This window comes from Myotis daubentonii, chromosome 5, assembly GCF_963259705.1.
Source record: "Myotis daubentonii chromosome 5, mMyoDau2.1, whole genome shotgun sequence".
NCBI lineage: Eukaryota > Metazoa > Chordata > Mammalia > Chiroptera > Vespertilionidae > Myotis > Myotis daubentonii.
The window spans coordinates 27,745,943-27,767,211 of record NC_081844.1 but is presented as its reverse complement, the minus strand read 5'-3'; the positions used below and the strand labels follow the sequence as shown (position 1 = coordinate 27,767,211).

General features: G+C 50.5%; 1 protein-coding gene across 3 annotated transcripts in view; it reads left to right on the top strand.

Annotated features, from left to right (window-relative positions):
- The window catches only part of LOC132235084 (complement C3-like), a 30,496-nt gene extending 25,245 nt beyond the window's left edge, over window positions 1-5,251 (top strand). Inside the window, exons 34-41 of one of the 3 annotated variants that reach the window (XM_059696879.1) lie at window positions 1,509-1,596; window positions 1,894-1,980; window positions 2,190-2,295; window positions 2,740-2,829; window positions 3,121-3,207; window positions 3,291-3,380; window positions 3,480-3,618; window positions 4,004-5,251. In XM_059696879.1, coding sequence (XP_059552862.1) covers window positions 1,509-1,596; window positions 1,894-1,980; window positions 2,190-2,295; window positions 2,740-2,829; window positions 3,121-3,207; window positions 3,291-3,380; window positions 3,480-3,618; window positions 4,004-4,136 — 820 coding nt within the window. In that variant the 3' untranslated portion in view covers window positions 4,137-5,251. Of the gene's footprint in view, window positions 1-1,508; window positions 1,597-1,893; window positions 1,981-2,189; window positions 2,296-2,739; window positions 2,830-3,120; window positions 3,208-3,290; window positions 3,381-3,479; window positions 3,619-4,003 lie in introns of those variants that run through there. The other 2 variants (XM_059696880.1, XR_009452973.1) reach the window with 2 other exon arrangements.
- Window positions 5,252-21,269: the final 16,018 nt, after the last annotated feature.

Here is a 21,269-nt window from a genome sequence, read left to right as displayed (position 1 = left end):
CAGCCAGAGGCATCCTGCAGGGGCAGGAGCGGAGCCCGCGCAATCGCGGCGCCCCCCGCTGCCCCTGCGGGTCCCCACTGCCCGGGCCGGACGCCTAGGCCAGAGGCGTTAGGCCTGGGCAGGGGCAGAGCCTGCAACCGCGGGGAGCTGGGGGTCCCCTGCCCAGGCCTAATGCTTCGGCCAGAGGCGTTAGGCCTGGGCAGGGGCGGAGCGGGAGATCGCGGGGAGCTGGGGGTCCCCTGCCCAGGCCTAATGCCTCGGCCAGAGGTGTTAGACCTGGGCAGGGGCGGAGCCTGCAACCGTGGGGAGCTGGGGATCCCCTGCCTAGGCCTGACACCTCTGCCGGAGGCCTCAGGCCTGCTCAAGGGGCCGATCCGGTGATTGGTGATCGGAGGGTGATGAGGGTCAACTCCTCTGGCCGAGGCATCAGGCCTGGGCGGGGGGCCGATCCTGCGATTGGAGGGTGATGGGGGTCAACGCCTGAGGGCTCCCAGTATGTGAGAGGGGGCAGTCTGGGCTGAGGGACACTCCCCCCACACACACACACACACACCCAGTGCACAAATTTTGTGCACCGGGCCCCTAGTCTATAATAATTAAAGTGTAATATGCTAATTAGACCAGATGTCTTTCTGGACATCCTTCCAGACAAAGCCAGGGCTGCAAGGGAAGCCCTGGTCCCGGGTGCCAGAGGGAAGCTGGTGCTGGCAGCTGGGGGAAGAAAGGCCTACTCTTGCACGAATTTCGTGCTTTGGGCTCCTAGTAACCAAATAATCGCCCAGAATCAATGTAAAGTGACAACTGTGATTAAATGTGGCAAAGGAAAGGTCCAAGAAGCGACAACAGGGCAACTTTGAGAATGCTCTGATGTGTGGACTGGAAAAGGCCTACCAGAGGGAGTGATGCACCAGCCAAGATTGCAAAGAAGAAAGGGTGCTTCAGGCCCTAACCGGTTTGGCTCAGTGGATAGAGCGTCGGCCTGTGGACTTAAGGGTCCCGGGTTCGATTCTGGTTAGGGCATGTACCTTGGTTGCGGGCACATCCCCAGTAGGGGGTGTGCAAGAGGCAGCTGATTGATGTTTCTCTCTCATCGATGTTTCTAACTCTCTATCCCTCTCCCTTCCTCTCTGTAAAAAATCAATAAAAGATATATATTTTTTTTAAAAAAAAAAAAGGGTGCTTCAGGGCGAAGAGGGAGAAGTGAGGGTCCCAGGCAGAGAGAACATATGCAAAGGTCCAGAGGAAAGAGCCTGACACTTCAGAGCAATCAAATGAGGGCTGGGATGGAAGAGGTGAAGTGGAGGGCGAGAAAGGCAGTTGGTAGAGGTGGTTAAGCAAGGAAGTGACATATCAGATTCTTGTTGTGAACGCTGTATGCTTTGGGGGGCAGCGGAGTGATGGGGAAACCCAGGAGGAGGCTACCACACTGGTCCATGTGAGAGATGATGGCAGGGGGAGTATGGGGGAATGGGCAGGAGGAAGAGAGACTGGAGCTGTAAAATTCCCAGGTACCTGGGTGATCGAGAGGCCACAATGACCATCATGGAGGTTTCCCTGCTCACTGGCTTCTACCCCAACCATGATGACCTCAAACAGGTAATGTAGGTCCCACCCGCTCTCTGCTAAGCTGGATGGGTGCCCTGGCAGCATCCCATACTCAGCGCTAGCACAGGGCAGAGTCTAATCCCTCGTCAGTGACCCATGGTCACTTCTGGTTGCCTCCCTGCCTGGCCTTAGCCAAGTGCTACCCTGATTGTGCCTCAGTTTCCCCAACACCGGGGTTGGTCGGACAAAGACTGGAAGTGCTTAGAATTACTTCACGTTGACTGGAGCTCCTAGGGCCGAGGGCCTCGTGGGTCTCAGCGAGCCTGCAGCCCTCACCCTGTGCCCCAGCTCACCAGCGAGGTGGAGATGTATGCGTTCCAGTACGAGACCAAGACGAAATCCAGCGACAGCACCGTGGTCCTCTACCTGGAGAAGGTGAGGAAGGCCGGTGTCCACCACAGGCTTGTGGGCAGCCTGGTGGGCAGAGAACCACGGTCAGCAAGGTGCTCCTGAGCGGTGTTGCCAGAGAACCGTGCCATCTGAAGTCAGCGCCCAGTAGTCAAGGCCACGTGTGTGGTCAGTGGTGATGAGCAAGGCCTGTGGTCACTGGCCCTGGTCAGCTCAGACAGGACTCCCCTCCCCAGCTCTCCCACCAGGAAGACACGGTGCTGGGCTTCCGGGTCCACAGGATGCTGCCCGTGGAGTTCCTGCAGGCCGCCCAGGTCACGGTCTATGACTACTATGATCCCTGTGAGCAGGGGGCTGGGGATGGAAGGGTGTCGCGAGGGGGCGAGGCCTGTGAAGGGCAAGGCCAGGAGGGAGGGCAGAGGAGCCCGGCAAGGAAATAGGGCGTGGCTGAGAGGGGCCTGGGCATGGGGGGCAGGGGGGACAAGAAGGGTGCCAGAAGGAATATAAAGGGTGTGGCGACAGGGAGCGTGGTCTTTATGGATGGTCCGGGTGGTGGGTGTTCTGGAAAAGTTTGGGCGGAGCCTAGAAAGACCTGGGCGTGACCTGCTGGGAATGGGGTGGGCAAGGGGGCGGGGTCTTCTAAGGGGCGGGGCTTGTTGAGGGTGGCTGGGCAGGGCCGGTGGGCGGGGTCTGCGGGGGACGAACACGCTGGGGGCGGAGCCAGGCGGGCACCCGGCCCCAGGACCGCTGGCCCAAGCCAAACCCAGGCACGCACCGGTCTCGCAGCCCGGAGGTGCAGCTCCTTCTACAACCTGCCCACGGAGCGATCTGACCTGCGGAAGATCTGCTACAAAGACGTCTGCCGATGTGCTGAGGGTGAGGTCATGGGGACGTAGGGCCAAGGCTGCCAGGCTGGGGGTCCAGAAGCCCTTGGCCACCTCCTGAGTGCCGCCCGGCTGATGAGTGTAGGCAGAGAGACAGCACGATAGGAAGACAGAGACACAGCGAGAGAAAAGGAGACCCAGAGGCAGATTGGCACACATACGAGGTTCCTCAAGTCCCACCGAGGTTGGAGGAAGGCCAGGGCAGAGGCCTGGGGCCTGATGGGGTCTGGTGGAAGGAAGCCCCGCCCCCAGCGCGCCAGAGCAGCTGCCCCTCCCCCTCCAGAACTGTGCCCGACCCAGAAGAAGGACAGCAGCTGGATGAGGCAGGAGGAGCTCCAGCTGGCGGCCTGTGAGGCAGGCTTGGACTTTGGTGAGTTGTGGGAATGGCAGGAGGCAGGAGGCCCACCTGCAGGCCAGACACCAACACAAGCCCTCCTGTCCCGCCTTCCCCAGTGTTCAAGGCCAGGCTGGAGGCTGTGGAGGCCTCTGCCTCCAACCCCTACATCTACTACAACATGCAGCTCCAAGCCATCATCAAGAGTGGTACGTCCCAGGGGGCAGAAGCGAAGGGTGGGTCCCTGCTCTGGGAGGGCCAGGCCTGTGCATGCTCATTGGGCATACACTGGGTTTCCTCTCCTCCAGGCACGGACGCTGCTGTCATGCCCCTGGACATGAAGAAATTCGTCACCCATGCCTCCTGCCATGACTCGCTGGAGCTGCAGGAACAAGAGTCATACCTCATCATGGGCCGGACGTCAGACCTGTGGAGAGTCAAATCTGAGTACGTGGGGGCCTCCTGTGCCCCCTCCCCTACTGCAGCCCAGTCCCTGGTGTCAAAATCTCTATTGCATTTGTCAGTAGAGTCTTGGGTTTGAGAGCCACACTGAATGGAGGTGCAGGGAACACCATTCACACGGAGACGTTGTAGAAGGAGATGTAGATCGGTTTCCCAACGGGGGGTAGTAAAGAGTCAGAGGAAGGGGAGCCTTTTTCCATCCCCAGATGAATGGACTAGAGGCTTGGGGACCCAAGATGGCCCTGTGGCGTGGACACTATAGGCCGAGGCTCTGGGGGGCTGCCAAGCAGGGCAGAGGGACAAGGAAGGGAAGTGTCCATGCCTCTGGGGGCACCAGGCTCTCCTCACCTTTGCTCTCCCTTACCCACAGTTACAACTATGTCCTGGGCAAGGAGACATTCCTCATGCATTGGCCAGCGGATGGGGATGTGAAAAAGAAGGAATTGCTGGGCCAACTGGAGGGATTTTCAGAGTACATGAGCACCCAGGGCTGCAAGTCCTGAGACCCTGGGGCGTCCACTGTTGTCGGGTTGTCTCCAAGCAGGTCCAGGCCATTGGGCTTAACCCCGGATAAAGAACATGGAACATCATACTCAAGCTCCAGACAACTGCTCCTGTTTCAATGTTCAGCGAGGGCCCTGCAGAGCCCGCCCTGGCATGGCTTGCACCTGCCTCCTCCTCTCTCCTACTCCATCCCAATCACACTGGCCTCCCTTGTGTCTTTTCAACACCCAAGTTGACTCCCACCTCAGGACCTTTGCACTTACTGTCCCCTCTACAGGGTACACTCTTTCTCCAGATATCTGCGTGACTTGCACCCTTCCCTTATTCAGAGGAGGTATTTAAATGTTACCTCCTCAAAGGTACTTGCTTCAATAACATATCTAAAACAGGCCCCCTCTCATCACACTCTCTTCCCTTATTCTGCTCTATTCCCTCAATAACACTTATAAATATATTGTATATGATATACATTGGTTTGCTTATTAAGTGAGTGTTACCCCTTCCCAACAAGGTCTGCTCCTTAAGACCAGGGATGTATCTTTCTTGCTCACTGTGGTATTCTGTTCCTACATCAGGGGCTGGTATATAGTAGGTGCTCAAGAAATTGTTGTGAATGGATGAATGAATGAATTTGGTCCTCACCCTGCACCTGATCCTGAGGGAAGCTTGATGGGTAACCCCAGAAACTGGGGAGCCAAGACAAGGGGCAAAGGAGGATGAATGAGTTTCATCAACGTGGACTTGGGTGGGAGTGGGGAACCTGCCAAGCCAAGGCAGCAGCCCATCTGGCCCAGGGACACCCCAGGAATGCTGGAGGGACTGCGAGACTTCCAGAATGGCTTGAACTTGGTGTATGAGGAGGGGCTGAAGGTGAGATGGAGGAAGAGAAAGATGGGACTGAGGAGGCCGACTTCATAAAGGACTTTGAATACCAGGCTATCGGGCTCGGTCATTACCAAGGGCAGTGGGTGCCACTGAAGGCTTTTGAAGCAGCAGAGGAATGTTCCAGGCCTGAGGTAGAAGGCCCAGCTGGTTGATGGGTGGAAACTGAGTTGATGGCACAAGACCTGAGGGGGAGGCTGGAGAGTTGTTGTGAGTGTTCGATCAACATTTACACCTGCCGGCATGGCTCAGTGGTTAAGCGTCTGTTGTAATGTACCCCGCGAATCACACAAGGACGCCTCGAGAAATCGAATTAAAGAGTCACATTTATTGCAAATCCAGGACTATGATGGGGCATTTCGCTCTCCCAGAGCTCATAGTGCCCGTCCCAGCCCCAACTGCGGACTTACAGAGGCAAAGATCACAAAGATTGATTACATCCCAGGGTTTGGAATGAGGACCCTGGTTTGCAAAAAGCAGTTTACAGACTTAAGCATGTTATCTAAATTATAGTTTTGGGTCTCGGGATCACTGAGTTGACAGAAACACATTATCTAGAGCCCTCGGGTCTTGGGACCACTGAGTCAACAGAGATACGTTATCTGGAGCCCTCTGACCTTGGGATAATTGTGCTGTCCTCCCAGGTACAGAAGAATGTGCTTTGATAACCAGTATGACCACCATCAATGGGATATTCACATTACAATCAATAGGGTATTCAATTGAATGGGATAATTTATATAATTCAGAAAATCAAAATAACTTTTCTATTATTTTAGCAAGCAAATAAGTACAAAAACCAAATAGCAGGGTTAAAGTTAAACTATAGTTTCTACCTGAGATGATTGCTACCATACTTCACGTCGACCTATAAAGCAGGAGATCACAGTTTGATTCCCAGTCAGGGCACATGCTTGGGTTTCAGGCACGATCCCCAGTAGGGGGTGTGCAAGAGGCAGTCGATCAATGATTCTCATCATTGATGTTTCTATCTCACCCTCTCCTTTCCTCTCTGAAATCAATGAAAATATAACACACACACACACACACACAGGAGGGAGGGAACTAAATAGTGGTTCTACATTCCACTTGAAGTGGTAAAATATTAATTCTAAGTAGACCATGCAAACTACAGTATGTATATTGTGGTCACTAGAGCTACCATTAAAGATAATAAAAACTCAATAGCTAAATTCATTCTAAAAATATTCAAATAATCCAAAAGGATGCAAGAAAAAAAGAGAGAGAGAAGAATAAAGCAAAGGAGATAAGCAGAAAATAAATAATAAAATGGTGGACCTACATTCAACCATATCCGTCGAACCTTGAGATGACAGCAGTCCTAGCTGCCACCACGGCTGCCACCGGTGAGAAACCTTAGCGCTGAGGCACTTTGCTAAGTAAGCTGTGCTCAGATTCCTGGCCCACGGGAACCACGCGGAAGTGACGGTTTGTTGTTTTCAGCTGCCGCCTTCGGGGATAACTTGTGACGCAGCAGTGGCTGATGAACACAGTGGCCATCTCTGGGAAACACAGCCGCCGCCACCTGGCCCGGCCAGCATTCCTGTGTGGCTGAGATATCTCAATGAGCCCGCATCAGTCTTCGCTCTCGTCGCAGGCCTGGTCTCTCTGCCCCGCTCAAGCATGGCGAAGCCTCACCCAGTGGCCCATGGTGAAAAGGTAAAGAGGGAGGATTTATTTCCAGACGGTTTTACCCCAGATCTCAGGGTCTGGTCACGTTGGCATGCACCTTACTTCTCCAAAAGGAGATGTCTTAAGAATGATAACCAGCCTTGGACGGTGTTTCCGGTTTGTTTGTTTGTTTGTTTTTGTTTTAAATATATTTTTATTGATTTTTTACAGAGAAGAAGGGAGAGGGATAGACAGAAACGTCGATGAGAGAGAAACATGGATCAGCTGCCTCCTGCACGCCCCCTACTGGGGATGGAGCCCGCAACCAAGGTACATGCCCTTGACCAGAATCGAACCCGGGACCCTTCAGTCCACAGGCCGACGCTTTATCCACTGAGCCAAACCCTGGTCAAGGGCATGTACCTGGGTTGCAGGTTGGATTCCCAGCCCTGGTCAAGACACCTTCAGGAGACAACCAATCCATGCATCTCTCTCACATCGATGTTTCTCTCTCTCCCTCCCTCCTTCCCTCCTTTGCACACTTTCTAAAAATCAATAAAAAAAATATATTCAGGTGAAGGTTAACCAAAAAAAAAAAAAGAAAGAAAGAAAAAGAATGCGAACCACAGTTTCCCTGTCTGCTGTCCACGTTCCCACACTGACTGCATTGCCCCACTGCCGCTCAGAAAGTCTCACCACTACTCTCTCCTCCATTGGAATGGCAGCTCCTGGTCTCTTTCCCGCTCCACCAGAGTAATTGTGGAGGAAGACTGTCCCATGACGTGGCCACTGCCAACCCTCAGGCCAGGTCCAGCACAGAGATTCTTTCCCATAAATCCCTTAGAGATCGTGTCTGACCCCTCCCCTCGGCCCCAGACACGCTGGTCCCGGGAACAGGCCCTGGCCCTGCCCCGGGCAAGTATGTAAGGCATTTTCTCCTTATGTTTTCCCCTTCTCTGGGGCAGCTCACGCCCCAGGCCCACATCCACCCTGCCCTGTCCTAATAGCCCCTTAGGACCCGCCACATGGCACCGAGGCTCTCCATGTCATGTTGCAGCCACCCAGGGCGGCCTCAGGTGGGGCTCCCGTAATAAACTCTCGATGTGATGATGGAGTGGCCGGCCTCTTTCTCTGGCCTCTCAGCCCTGGGACATTTTATGTCCCAGGAATGTCTGGCACTCAGCATTTACTGAATACAGGAGACCGGCCGTGGGGGGGGGGGGGGGGAGTGGAAAGTCCTGTTTTTCCTCCTTCTCCCACCCCAAGGCCAGGCCCGGAGGTTCTCGCACTCACACACCACCTCCTCTGCATACCGCCAGACGGCCCTCCACCCCACCAGGACGTCCCAGGGGGCCCTGTGATCTCTCCTTGATGCTCCTGGGAACTTGAAGCCAGAGTGGGTATCTCCTGGGTGTCCCGTTCTCTCCTCCAGCCCTACAACAGGCACAAGTGCTGTGGTCCCATTTTACAGGTGAGCAAACAAAGCCCTTCCGTGGTTCCGTCATGGACTCGGGGTCGTAAGTGGCAGAGAGGCATGTGGAACTCGATCTGAATCCTCCTCCCCCCTGCCTTAAAACAAAACTCAACACAAACTTTTTAAAAAGTATATCTTTTTATTGATTTCAGAGCGGGAGAAAGAGACAGAAATATCAATGATGAGAGAGACTCATCGATCGGCTGCTTCCTGCACGCCCCCTACTGGGAGTCGAGTCCGCAACCCAAGCACATGCCCTTGACTGGAATTGAACCTGCGACCCTTCAGTCCACAGGCCAATGCTCCATCCACTGAGCCAAACCAGCCAGGGGTCAACACAAACATGTATTGAGTACTTAAGCGCAGGCTCTGGTCTAAGCACTTCACACACATTAACGTCTTTTCTTCTCCCGGCAACTCCGTGAGGTGGGGGCTGCTGTGCCTCCCATTTTGTAAATGACAAGGCAGAGGCCCCGGAATGGAGCGCCCAGCAACAGTGATCCTCTTCTGATCCCAAACCCGCCTGCTCAGACACCTAGACATATTTTAAAGCTATTGTTGTTCTTTGAACAGCATTATCATGAAATCAGATAGAAAAATAAGTAGTTTAAAGAAAAATCGGGATGAGTATAGATCAAATTTAATGGGGATTAGCCCTGGCCAGTTCGGCTCAGTGGATAGAGCATCGGCCTGCAGACTGAAGGGTCCCAGGTTGGATTCCGGTGAAGGGCACCTACTTCGGTTGCAGGCTCAATCCCTGGCCCTGGTCGGGGCACATGTGGGAGGCAACTAATCGATATGTCTCTCTCACATCGATGTTTCTCTCTCTCTGTCTTTCCCCCTCCCTTCCACTCTCTCTCTAAAAATCAATGGAAAAATATCTTCAGGTGAGGATTAACAACAACAACAAAAATTAACAGGTGTTACCCCAGGGGCAAGGGCAATGAGATACCCTCTTCTATTATTATTATTATTATTATTATTATTAGTAGTAGTATTTATTATCATTATTATTTAAGAATACATGAAGAAATTCTAGCAAAAGAATTCCCCCAAAGGGAGACATATAGGAAAGAGAATGTGCCCCACCTTTCTCCTTCCTCAGGAACCAGAGCTGTCCACGATTTTCTCCCACATCCTGTGTCCCCTGGGCCCCCTGGTCACAGGCAAAACCATAACTTAATGCTTTCTTTTCCTGTGTATACACAGTTCCCCTTTCTAAATCAGACATTTCGTAATGTTTAACTTTTGCAATCAGGGAGGAAAAGGCAAAGGATCCTGTTGTTTTGTTTTGCGGGGAGGGAGCTATCCATGAATTTGAAATTGCAAAATTAAAATATAAAGAGATGAAAACGACCTGGCTATCCCAGCCCTCAGAGCTAAGGGGTTGGTGTGGGCACCTCATTCGCCTTCCCAGTACCTTTCCCTCGAGCTCTCTGGAATATAGGATCAAAGTTTAACTGTGGGCCCTGGCCGGCGTGCTCAGTGGTTAGAGCATTAGCCCATTCACCAGCATCATGGGTTCGATTCCCAGTCAAGGGCACGTACCTGTATTGCAGGTCAGGGTGCATGCAGGAGGCAACCAGTCGATGTGTCTCTCTTACATCAGTCTCTCTCTCTCTCTCTCTCTCTCTCTCTCACCCGCCCCCCACCTCCTTCCCTTCCACTCTCTCTGAAAAACAATGGGAAACATCCTCAGGTGAGGATTAACAACAAGAAGCAAGCACAGGTCCCTGATGGGTTGTTTGACGTCTCCTAAATCCAGTGTGTATTTGACACTAGCAGCACATCTGGATTAAGACCTGCCACATTCAAGGGCCCAGATGCCAATGGCGCCCCTGTCGGGTGGCACAGGCCCACAGGGTTTATCCATATCAGCTCCCGGCACCCTCACAGCAACTCTATTCCCATCTCAGATGGCAACACTGAGGCCCGGGAGGGTCAGGCACTTGCTCAGAGAGCCAGCCATGGACTCAAACCCCGGCTGCCTGGTTCCAAGTGCACCCTTGACCTCTGTATTTCTCATCTTCAGGTTCAGCTTGAAGGGGCATTGCAGTCAGGGGGCCACGCCACTTCTGAGCTGGTACCCTGCACTGATTGCTTCATCACTCTGAAACTCAGGTTCCTCGTCCGTGAAAGGGACAGTGGCACCTAAGAAAGAAGGCTTGATAGGCTCAAGCCTAGAGGACAACCCAGTCAGCCTGGCACCCAGCGAACCCTGGATACACTCGGGGTACTTTTGCTGCTGTGATTTCTCCACTCACCGAATTGATCTGAGCAGAGCCCCAGACGAGTTACCCCACTTGTGCACATAATGCATTCCTGGAAATGTGTTTGAAGCCGGTTTTGCAAAACTCGAACAACAGATCCCTGTGTTGTAAAGGGCATTCTATTTACTGAGCACTACGCAAATTATGAAATCCCAGATTACTTCTTACCAGTTAAGTGTCATTGTCAACGATACATTTCCATGCCCCGGCCAGTGTGGCTCGTTTGGATCGTCATCTCGTACACCAAGAGGTGGTGGGTTCAACTCTCAATCAGGGAACATACCCAGGTTTCAGGTTGGATCCCTGATCAGGGCCCATGTGGAGGCAACCAATCGATGTTTTTCCCTCATATGGATGTCTCTCTCTCTCAATCTCTCTCCCACTGCCTCTCTCTAAAATAAAATTTAAAAGTTATATTTTAAAAAAAACAAAAAACAATAACAAAAAAAGTTCTATTTCCAGGGTTTCAGACATGTTGTTTAAAAAATAATTGGATTAAAATAATAATAATAATGATAATTGGATTTATCATACTGTGCATATTTTGGTTCTAATTACAAAAGTGATGGAAGTTTGTTGCTGAAAATAATTCAATTGTTAGAGAACTATGCAATGTGGAAAGGACAGGTGGTGTGGAGACCCACATGCAGAAATGCCCACAGGTGGTTTATGGTGCCCAGGAAGGGACAGTGCCCCCAAGGTTGGCAAGGCCCCAGCTGTCAAAGTGTCGGAATACAGAAAGTGAAAGAAAGGGTTGGTTCCACATGTGCAATGCCTTCGTAGGTTTCGCCAAGTTGCCTCGCCAAAGGTTCTGCCAAGCATCCGGGCCGGAATGGCCCCAGTGAGGTCAAGACGGCCCCAGTGAGGTCGAGACGGCCCCAGTGAGGCCAAAACGGCCCGGGTGAGGTAGGAATGGCCCCCGGTAAGGTTGAGATGACATCTGGGGCCGGAATGGCATCAGTGAGGTCAAGATGGCACCGGTGAAGTCGGGATGGCCCCAGTGAGGTTGAAACGGCCCTGGTGAAGTTGGGACGGCCCCAGTGAGGTTGAAACGGCCCTGGTGAAGTTGGGACGGCCCCAGTGAGGTTGAAACGGCCCTGGTGAAGTTGGGACGGCCCCAGTGAGGTTGAAATGGCCCCAGTGAAGTTGGGACGGCCCCAGTGAGGTTGAAACGGCCCCGGTGAGGTCGAGATGGCCCCTTTGATGTCGGGACGGCCCCTTTGAGGTCGGGACGGCCCCTTTGAGATTGAAACGGCCCCGGGGAGGTTGGGATGGCTCCAGTGAGGTTGGGACAGATAATGGGGACCAGTATAGACTGATGAACAGGGGTAGATACAGAGGCAGAGCAGCATTGAACAGACTGTCAAACTACAGTGGGAAGCCTGGGGAGGGTTTGTGGGGGGGAGGGGGGTTAAGAGATCAACCCAAGGACTTATATGCATGCATATAAGAATAACCAATGGACACAAGACACTAGGGGGTAGGGGAGGCCGGGGGAATGTCAAAGAGGGGAAAAAGGAGACATATGTAATACTCTTTGTAATACTTCAAGAAATAAAAATTATTTAAGAAAAGAAAAAAAAAGGTTCTGCCAAGGGACACCCTCTTCAACACTTTGGAGCTTTTCCATTTCCCACACCTCCATTTCTGGCCGTTCCCAAGGTCTTCATTTGGTCAAACTGAGGGGGAAACGGACTAGATTGCAAATAGTCAGTTGTGTCCACTTCCTCCATAATTAAACAAATGGTCACCAGCTTAGACCTCTACGGGTTCAGCTGAAGAGTTGCTTTCGGGTCAAGATTTGCTGCTGTTGGCACGAGCTTTACCTCCCCCCCTTCTCCTTAGTCACACTGACCTTTAGCTTCCTGCAATGAACCAAATCCCTTCCCACCTCAGGACCTTTGCACATGCTGCTCCCTCTGCCATGAACGCCTTCACTTAGGTAACTCCTATTCACCCCTTGAGCAGATTATGGCAATTAGAAGGGGGAAAAAACCCCACTGTTTTTCCATTTGTAATAATACTAGAGGCCCGGTGGGGTCCCTCAGCCTGGCCTGCGGGGATTGGGCTGAAACCAGCTCTCTGACATCCCCCGAGGGGTCCCGTATTGTGAGAGGGTGCAGACCAGGCCGAGGGACCCCACCTGTGCACAATTGGGGCCAGAGAGGGACCATGGGAGGGCTCCAGGGCATGTCCAGTCCATCTCGCCCAGTCCCGATCGGCCAGACCCCAGCAGCAAGCTAACCTACCGGTTGGAGTGTCTGCCCCCTGGTGGTCAGTGCACATCATAGCAACTGGTTGAATGGTCCAATGAATGGTGGGACACTTAGCATATTAGCCTTTTATTTTATAGGATGACCAGCTTCATAGTGTTACTATGAGGATCAGAGGAGATACATAGTTTAAAACACTTGGCACAGTGTTTCAGAAAGTTTTAGGATTCAGCCGAACCGGTTTGGCTCAGTGGATAGAGCCTCGGCCTGCGGACTGAAGGGTCCCAGGTTTGATTCTGGTCAAGAGCATGTACCGTGGTTGTGGGCACATCCCCAGTAGGGGGCGTGCAGGAGGCAGCTGATCGATCTCTCTCATTGATGTTTCTAACTCTCTATTCCTCTCCCTTCTTCTCTATAAAAAATCAATAATATATATATATATATATATATATATATATATATATATATATATATATATATAAAGTTTTAGGATTCAAATCAAGAAGCACCTCCCCAATGAAGCCCTCCCTGACCACCCTACTCAGGTCAGGTTCCCATGTGTTATCCTTTCTCATGGATCTCTCCATTTGGGAAGGGGGGAATATACCATAAATATGATTAAATAACTGCTTGCAATATTATCTGCTTCATGTTTCTCTTTCCCATTAAGACCATGACTCTGGAAGGGCAGAAATGTGCCCAGCACCAAGCCCTCCCCGTCAGAAGCACTTGATACATTCTGTCAAATTAATGAGTAGCCCTAGCTGGTTTGGCTCAGTGGATAGAGAATCATCCTGCAGACTGAAGGGTCCCGGGTTTGATTCCGGTTAAGGGCATGTGCCCAGGTTGTGGGCTTGACCCCCAGGAGGAGGCATGCAGGAGGCAGCCAATCAATGCTTCTCTCTCATTATTGATGTTTCTAGCTCTCTCTCCCTCTCCCTTCCTCTCTGAAATCAATAAAAATATATTTTAAAACAAAAAAAATTAATGAATGCATGGATCAAATAAGCTGCATCTGTGACTCAATTATACTAAAGTGTCAGAGGCTACACTTCTTATCACTGTTATCAGCCTATCCATTTCCGCCCTTTCCACACCTTTTTATAAAGACAAAGGATAAAATGTCGAAATGCTCACACCACTGCACAAACAAGCCACATCTGGCCAGGCCAAGATGGCCCCAAATCTCAAAACAGAATTATTGGTGGGTAGGCAGCGCCCCCATGTGATCACTGGGAATGTTTGATTTTGTGTTTATTACAATGCTATTCTGTTTGTCCTTCTAGATCAGCTCTCCCCCTCCTCCCCCAAGTCTGTGCCTGAGAGGCTGACAGCGTGGGCTGCTCCCTTGCCGGCCTTGTTTTCTGATGCAATCACTGAGCTCCAGCAGGAGAGGGGAGGGTGGGAGGAAAGAGAGGGCATAGGCTGAATCTAGTGACTCAATTTTAGAGTTCAGAGGTGAAACCCTGTAACTTCCCAGGCTAGGTCATAAAAAGACACTACTTTTGCCCTAGCCGGTTTGCTCAGTGGCTAGAGTGCCAGCCTGCGGACTGAAGGGTCCCGGGTTCGATTCCGGTCAAGGGTACATGGTGGTGGGCTCCATCCCTAGTAGGGGGTGTGCAGGGGGCAGCCAATCAATGATTCTCTCTCATCATTGATGTTTCTCTCTCTCCCTCTCCCTTTCTCTCTGAAATCAATAAAAAATACTATTTTAAGAAAGAAAAGAAAAGAAAATTTAAAAAGATACAACTTTCACCTGGTTTTCCTTCTCTTGGATCGCTTGCTCTGGGGAGGCCCACTGCCAAAATGGGCGTATACCCAAACATCTCCAGAAGGGAGAAATTAAGGCATTCCACCAACAATCAGCATTCACCTGCCAACCATGTGATGAGCCACCTAGGGAGCAGATCCTTCAGATGACTGACCCCAGCCCTTCAGATGACTGCAGCCCCCACAGACACCTTGATTGCAACCCTGTGAGAGACCCTGAGCCAGAAAAGCTTGGGAAAGATGCTCCTGGATTCCTAACCCACGAAAACTGTATGAAATAACGCTTGGGGAAATTCGTTATGCAGCAGTAGAGAACAACTACAACCGCTAACAGTAGCCCCATGCTTCTGCACCAGGGCCTTTGCACTTGCTATTGGCTCTGTCTGGAACTCCCCCCCCCACACACACACACACCTCCTTCAGGTCTTCCCTCAGATGGTACTTCCCATCACCTTCCCTGACCCCCTTTCTCCATCTCCCTACGTCTGTCTCCCTCGCTAGAAGGCCAGCTCTTTCTTTTGTCCCATGCTCTGTCCACAGTACCTGAAACAGTGCCTGGCACAGAGTAAGCACTCCATGTGGTGGCCATTATTATGAGAATCTAACATTCCTGATTCTTGTCATAGTTAGATCAGTCTCCCACCTGTTTCCTGCCCACTGGGTGTCCACCCTAACCAGCTGTGACCTCCCCCTCCATTGGTTAAGTAGCAATTGGCAACGATAATAAGAAAACCCATCCATGTCTCCCCACCTCCCTCTGGTTAAAAATCCCAGGTCTTCCGTACAACCTACAGGCCCCCATCCCTGCCTTAAAATTCCACCGTCAGCCACACAGAATCCTGAACTGTTTTTACAATCACTAATAGTCTCCACATCCACAAAGCTTTGGGGATCAAGCAGAAAACATTAGAGTAGCTATTTTTTAAAATATGTTTTTATTGATTTCAGAGAGGAAGCGAGAGAAACATCAATGATGAGAATTATTGATTGACTGCCTCCTGCACACCCCACACCAGGGATGGAGCCCACAACCCGGGCATAAGCCCTTGACCGGAATTGAACCCGGGACCCTTCAGTCTGCAGGCTGACACTCTATCTGCTGAGCCAAACCGGCTAGGACAGAGTAGCTATTTTTTAATCTCATTTTTGTTTGCTAAAGAATATCTTTATTGTTATGCCCAGATTTCAAGATCCCCAAGGAAACCACACCAGGGAACCAGCCAGTCCGATGCAAAAGCAGAGGGTCTCCTATACAAGCTCGCTTGGTCCCCCCCTTGTCTCCATTACTGGGTGCAAGAGAGAGCCCCGAATCCCAAGAGAACAAAGAATTTATAGGGCTCGGGGTCGGGGGTTGGGGCAGGGTGCAGCTAGGGTCTGGTTACACAAAGACAGGGGGGTGGCCAGCATACTTTTGGCCTTGGGCTAGTTTCCCCCGCTTTCCCATTGGCCGAGATAAGGGCAGGCTGAGTAACTGATACACCCTGCGGCTCTTTCTTGAAAGAGGGGTTAAGGACACAGCCATTCGTCCTGCACTGTCCTTTCATTCCCCCCTTGTCTTGGAACTTCCGGCTCAATCATGAGACGGACTGCATTTCTATTTCACCGTTGCTAGAGGCCCGTACTGGGCACACAGAACTATCAACTGAACTATTTCTATCTATTGAAATAGGATTTTTCTTCTTAAAATTCCTCCATGGCTATTAAAAAGCCAAATCAAGATTAATTTATCTACTGTCCTGATGTTTGCATAAACACAACAAGAATGGTAACTGACTATCTTTGCTGGAATTTCATGGTTGAACCTTAATGTGCCCCGTAGGGCCAGGAAGCCAAGCCATCCAGATGCCATCAGGCCTGCCTGCAGTATCTGCTGAGTTAGGTGAATCCCTCACCTGTAGCAACTCCACCTGAGCCCACGCTCCAGGCTTTAAGGCCCATCTCAGTAGCCCTCCTACTCGTTGCGGCCCAGAGTGTGTGGGGGTTCCGCAGGGATGCAGAGTCATCTTTACGGCTCCCCTTTTACTCTTACCAACCGCCAGTGATGGTAGGGCATGGGCCTGACGCTACAGCGCCAGCCATCTTCAGGGCTTCCAAGCAGGATACCAGGCTTTCTTCGTGGCATTCTTAGTGGCTTCAAGTCTTTAGAGCTCAGATAGGGCTCTTCAAAACATGATACTCCAGTCAAAGTTTTCCGTTAATAAAACCACTATTAGGAACCAGTCTTACTGAATCTATGCAAAGAAATGTACTTACTTAGCATTGCCAGATTTTGGAGGAATTACATAAGGAGAAAAACATACTGATTTACTCTAAGATTTTCTGACTTTCCTTGCTAATTTCTTTTCATGGATTTAAAACAAAACAGTAATTGTTGGTATAAAACCTTCTTTCTATGCATAACCATGCCTCAGACTTTCTAGTCTAAACAGGCTTTTTCCAGCTTTACTACCCCTGACATGGGCATGGTCACGCAGGCCTGCAAGACAGTATTACAGGCTGTCAACTGTTAGCTGTCTCTCAATAGAGACCAAAACCTGATGGGCACCCTTCCCTGCCCAGTTGGGCACCTGCCCCCTTGGCAGCTAGGCACCCTTTACTTTTGGGGGTCACCCCACACAGCTCCCTTCCAGGACAGCCAACATACATTCAAACCTGCAAAGGAATCAAAGGTTAATATAACATATCAATACAATGAAACATAATATTGGCATCATGGCCGCTTCAGGTAGCCAAATATTCTACTAAACATGTGATTCTATAAATGGTCCTTGTCTTTTTGGAGCCATGTCCATGAAGATGCAGGCATTATCTAAGTGTATTACACAGTATTGTGGGGGATCCTGGTGACAGGAGCGATCGCGAGTCATGTTACCGGCATCAGGCAGGTCAAGCACTCCGTAGCTTGAGCTTGAGCAGGTTGGGTTGATCTCTATCGATCGATGCTCCATTTGGTGATGAAGTCTTTCCGGATGGACCCAGGTTGTGATGCCGTCTACCTTGAGAGCGGTGGGGGTCGTCAGCCCCATAATGTAGGGATCCTTCCAACGTGCCTCTAGGGTCTCCCGGCGGTGCCTTCTGATGTAGACCCAATCTCCTGGTCTGTGCTGATGAGGAGTTGGGGTTGGGCTGGTCTCATAGATGGTGCGGAGGCGTGGCCAATGTCCTCGTGCGCCCTCTGGAGCCCTCTCAAGGAAAGAGATAGTTAAAGAAAAGCGACCCAGTCCTCGCCAGTCTCTGAGTCAGATTCCTCCTCTCTTGGAGAACTTCAAAGTCCTGATGGCTTCTAGGTAACCCTGTTTATCAGTTACAGCGCTCTGCTTTCTTGCCTTTCTACCAGTTCCCTTTGTGGCAGAGCAGCAACCAGGCCTCTTTCAAGGGAGTGCGCTAGAAGGGGTACCAGCCCCTCCTTTGCTAGCAGCAACAGGTACCAAACCCTTTCAGTACATTTGACCAGCTTCATTCCTGCCCACCTTTACAGATTCTAAGGCCCATTGTTTTCCTTTAACCAGCAAGCTAAATGACACTGGCCTGTATTATTTAATTCAGCACAGGCAGGGGGGAGGGCCCATGGAATCTCTGCCCTGAGGAACTGTGAGCCTCACCTTTAAATGCCCCAATCAGACTAGAAAAGCCATAAATACCTTTTAAATCTACCCTAGAATTCCAAAATCCCAACCTAGCGCAGAATATACTTCCACACTTACATGAACAAATAATTATACCCAAGTAGACATATAAACACCAAATAAACATCCATACTTACATCCTTTCAGTGAACAAATACTTTTACAGTCTTGGGATCTTGAGCAGACAGGAACAGATGGGGAGGGCTTCCTTTCTCACATCCTAGGACAGGACTTTTGACCTATGTCTCATCCAGATAGAAACGGTCCACATTTATACCACAAAATACCAACAAATCAGTTTCAGTTGTGTAGCCAGTCTGAGTTTTGACTTCTCTCTGGAAGTCTCAGAGATGGTGAATACCATCTAGAAGCTATTAATCCATTCACACAGTCCCCCAAAAGTTAAAGAGGAAGGAAAGAATCATTCAATGTCACTCAAGAGGATTTCGGCGAAACAACAAAATTGACAGATTAAACACATTGGAAAACCAAGGCCAGAAGTACCCTCTGACGTTTCAGGGGTACCAAGGAAGGAGAAGTTAGGCCACAACCAGCCCTTCTCACAATCCACCATTAGTGACCAGTCCCAGCTCACTGGTATACCATTCATTTAATATTTCTTTTTTTTCTTCTATTATACCAAGGCCATGCTTTTCAGGTAGCTAGAACTTTTAGCCTTAATTCTTAGGTGATTAGCAATACATTTTAAGAGACACAGAAATTTCACTAGTTAAGCAGAGACAGCATGCAATTTAAACCACAGCTTTGGGTAAATATATTATAGGTTAAACTTAGGCATATATTAGCTGTTTATACCTTTTATAAACATTTTAAAGAATATCAATTAAGTTTAAACTGGTCCTTGCATCAAAAATCTTCAGTTGAGGTCACAAAATCAATCCTCTCTTCTCAATCAGATTAATAAGCAAAGGCATCTTCAATTAACAGATTAACTTAGGCATATTTAGATCAACATTTCAGTATTATAAATTTCAATGCTTTTAGATGATTTGCACTTAAAAGTTTTAAGTCTCCAGCCAATAAGCCTGACATAGCTGCTAAAATGGTCACAATTTTCCTGTTGGGGAAGTCAAGAAACGAAACCATAGCTATTCACATGTAAACTTGACTTTCAACTTCCTGGTGGTACTTGCCTCAGGGCGGGAAATTTCAAAAGAGCTACTTTAAATTGCCTTGGGAAACCTGTCTGCATTTCTTTCTCAGGTTCATCTTCACCGTTTTTAAGACCAAAACAGTCTTGGGTTTTTATTCTGTACACAGCAAAAAGTCAAGTCCAGCTCAAAACTATGCGCACTCGTTTTTAAACTGGCCTTTTCCCTTTACATGTGCACAGAAATCCCGGATGCATTTATAAATTTGTAAATGCTTTTCAATTACAAGAAGGATTTTAATTTTAGAATACTTGGGGAGGGGGTGACCTGTTTCCACAGACCCTCACTCAGGCGGCCGCCCGACCGCCACACAAAGGAGGGGTGAGAGCAGCCCCCCTCCCTCCACATTCATCCCCCAATCTCCTTGAAATTATTAATCCAGCAAATCCACAAAATAAAACGGAAACACAAACAACTAAAGGGCCCAAAGAAATACAGCCTTCCAACTCCATGGAAGCAAAAAAACAAAAAAACAAAACAAAACGAAAAGACAGACGTTGGCTGCGCGCCAACCAGCAGGAGCGACCTGCCTTTTCTCAGATTGAGGGGTTCCTACAGACCTTCCGACTCCGCGGAAGCAAAATTTCCCCTCTTCAGATGGAGGATCGGGGCGCCCCCCCGACTCCTGCCTGTCTCAGATTAAGGGGGTTCCTACAGACCTTCCGACTCCGCGGAAGCAAAGCTATACCCCTTCAGACGGAGGATCGAGGCGTCCCTCGGCTCCTCCCGCCCGTGGCCCCCCCAGTGCGTCCACCTTAGGCCATGTGGGCTATTACGATTACAGATTTCAGACGTGAGCTCACACCGGACAGATATAAAACATACAATGACATACAAACACCTACCGCGGTCAGTCAGGCGGGCCCTCCGGACTGGGGGGGTCCCTCAATGGTGCTGGGGATCCCGGCGAGCCCCCAAAATGTTATGCCCAGATTTCAAGATCCCCAAGGAAACCACACCAGGGAACCAGCCAGTCCGATGCAAAAGCAGAGGGTCTCCTATACAAGCTCGCTTGGTCCCCCCCTTGTCTCCATTACTGGGTGCAAGAGAGAGCCCCGAATCCCAAGAGAACAAAGAATTTATAGGGCTCGGGGTGGGGGGGGGGTTGGGGCAGGGTGCAGCTAGGGTCTGGTTACACAAAGACAGGGGGGTGGCCAGCATACTTTTGGCCTTGGGCTAGTTTCCCCCGCTTTTCCATTGGCCGAGATAAGGGCAGGCTGAGTAACTGATACACCCTGCGGCTCTTTCTTGAAAGAGGGGTTAAGGACACAGCCATTCGTCCTGCACTGTCCTTTCATTTATGTAATAAACATAGTATTATAAAATAATCTACAGAATTTATTGGTATAACTGTCCTTGTATATTATTTGTAAGTAAATATCCAACTGGGGGTGAAGCTTCAACATTTTTACTGATAGGGGTGCACAATTGGAAAACAAATTTAGAATCATTTATCCTAATGCAATTGCCCTCCGCCCCCTGACCCCCGCCCCCGTACCCCACCCCCCACCCAGGACATCTGGCATTGTCTGGAGACATTTTCAGTTGTCAACCACTGGGGGAGGGGTGCCCCTGGCATCTAAGGGTGGAGGCCAGGGATGCAGGTCAACATCCTACAGAGCAGGCTCCCGCACAAATAACTCTCCAGCCCAAAATGTCACTAGGAGGTTGAGAAGCCTGGCCTAAAGCACCAGACTCTCTCTTGATTCCGGCGTCTTTGCACCGGCTGCTTCCTTCTCCCCACTCTTCCTCATCTAGCTAAATTTACTGCTAAAACCTCAAAGCTCAAGCCGCCCCCTCCTCCAAGAAGCCATCCCTGCCGCCTATAAGCTGGGCCAGAGCCCCTCCTAAGGGCCCCTCCAGCCCCCTCTGCCGAGCGGGTAAGAATCAGCTTGGATCCAGGGAGTCTCAACCTTCAGATTTACAATGCAAATCCCTGCAGCCGCTGACCGCCGGGTTCGGCCGCCTGCTGGGACCAGGTGCTTTTCTCAAGCACCTCCCCCATGCCCCAAGGCCTGTCCCTGGGAACCCGCAGCGAGGCAGCCCGGTGCTAGTTCGCCTACTAGTTTGCATGCGAGGATTCCACCCGGGGT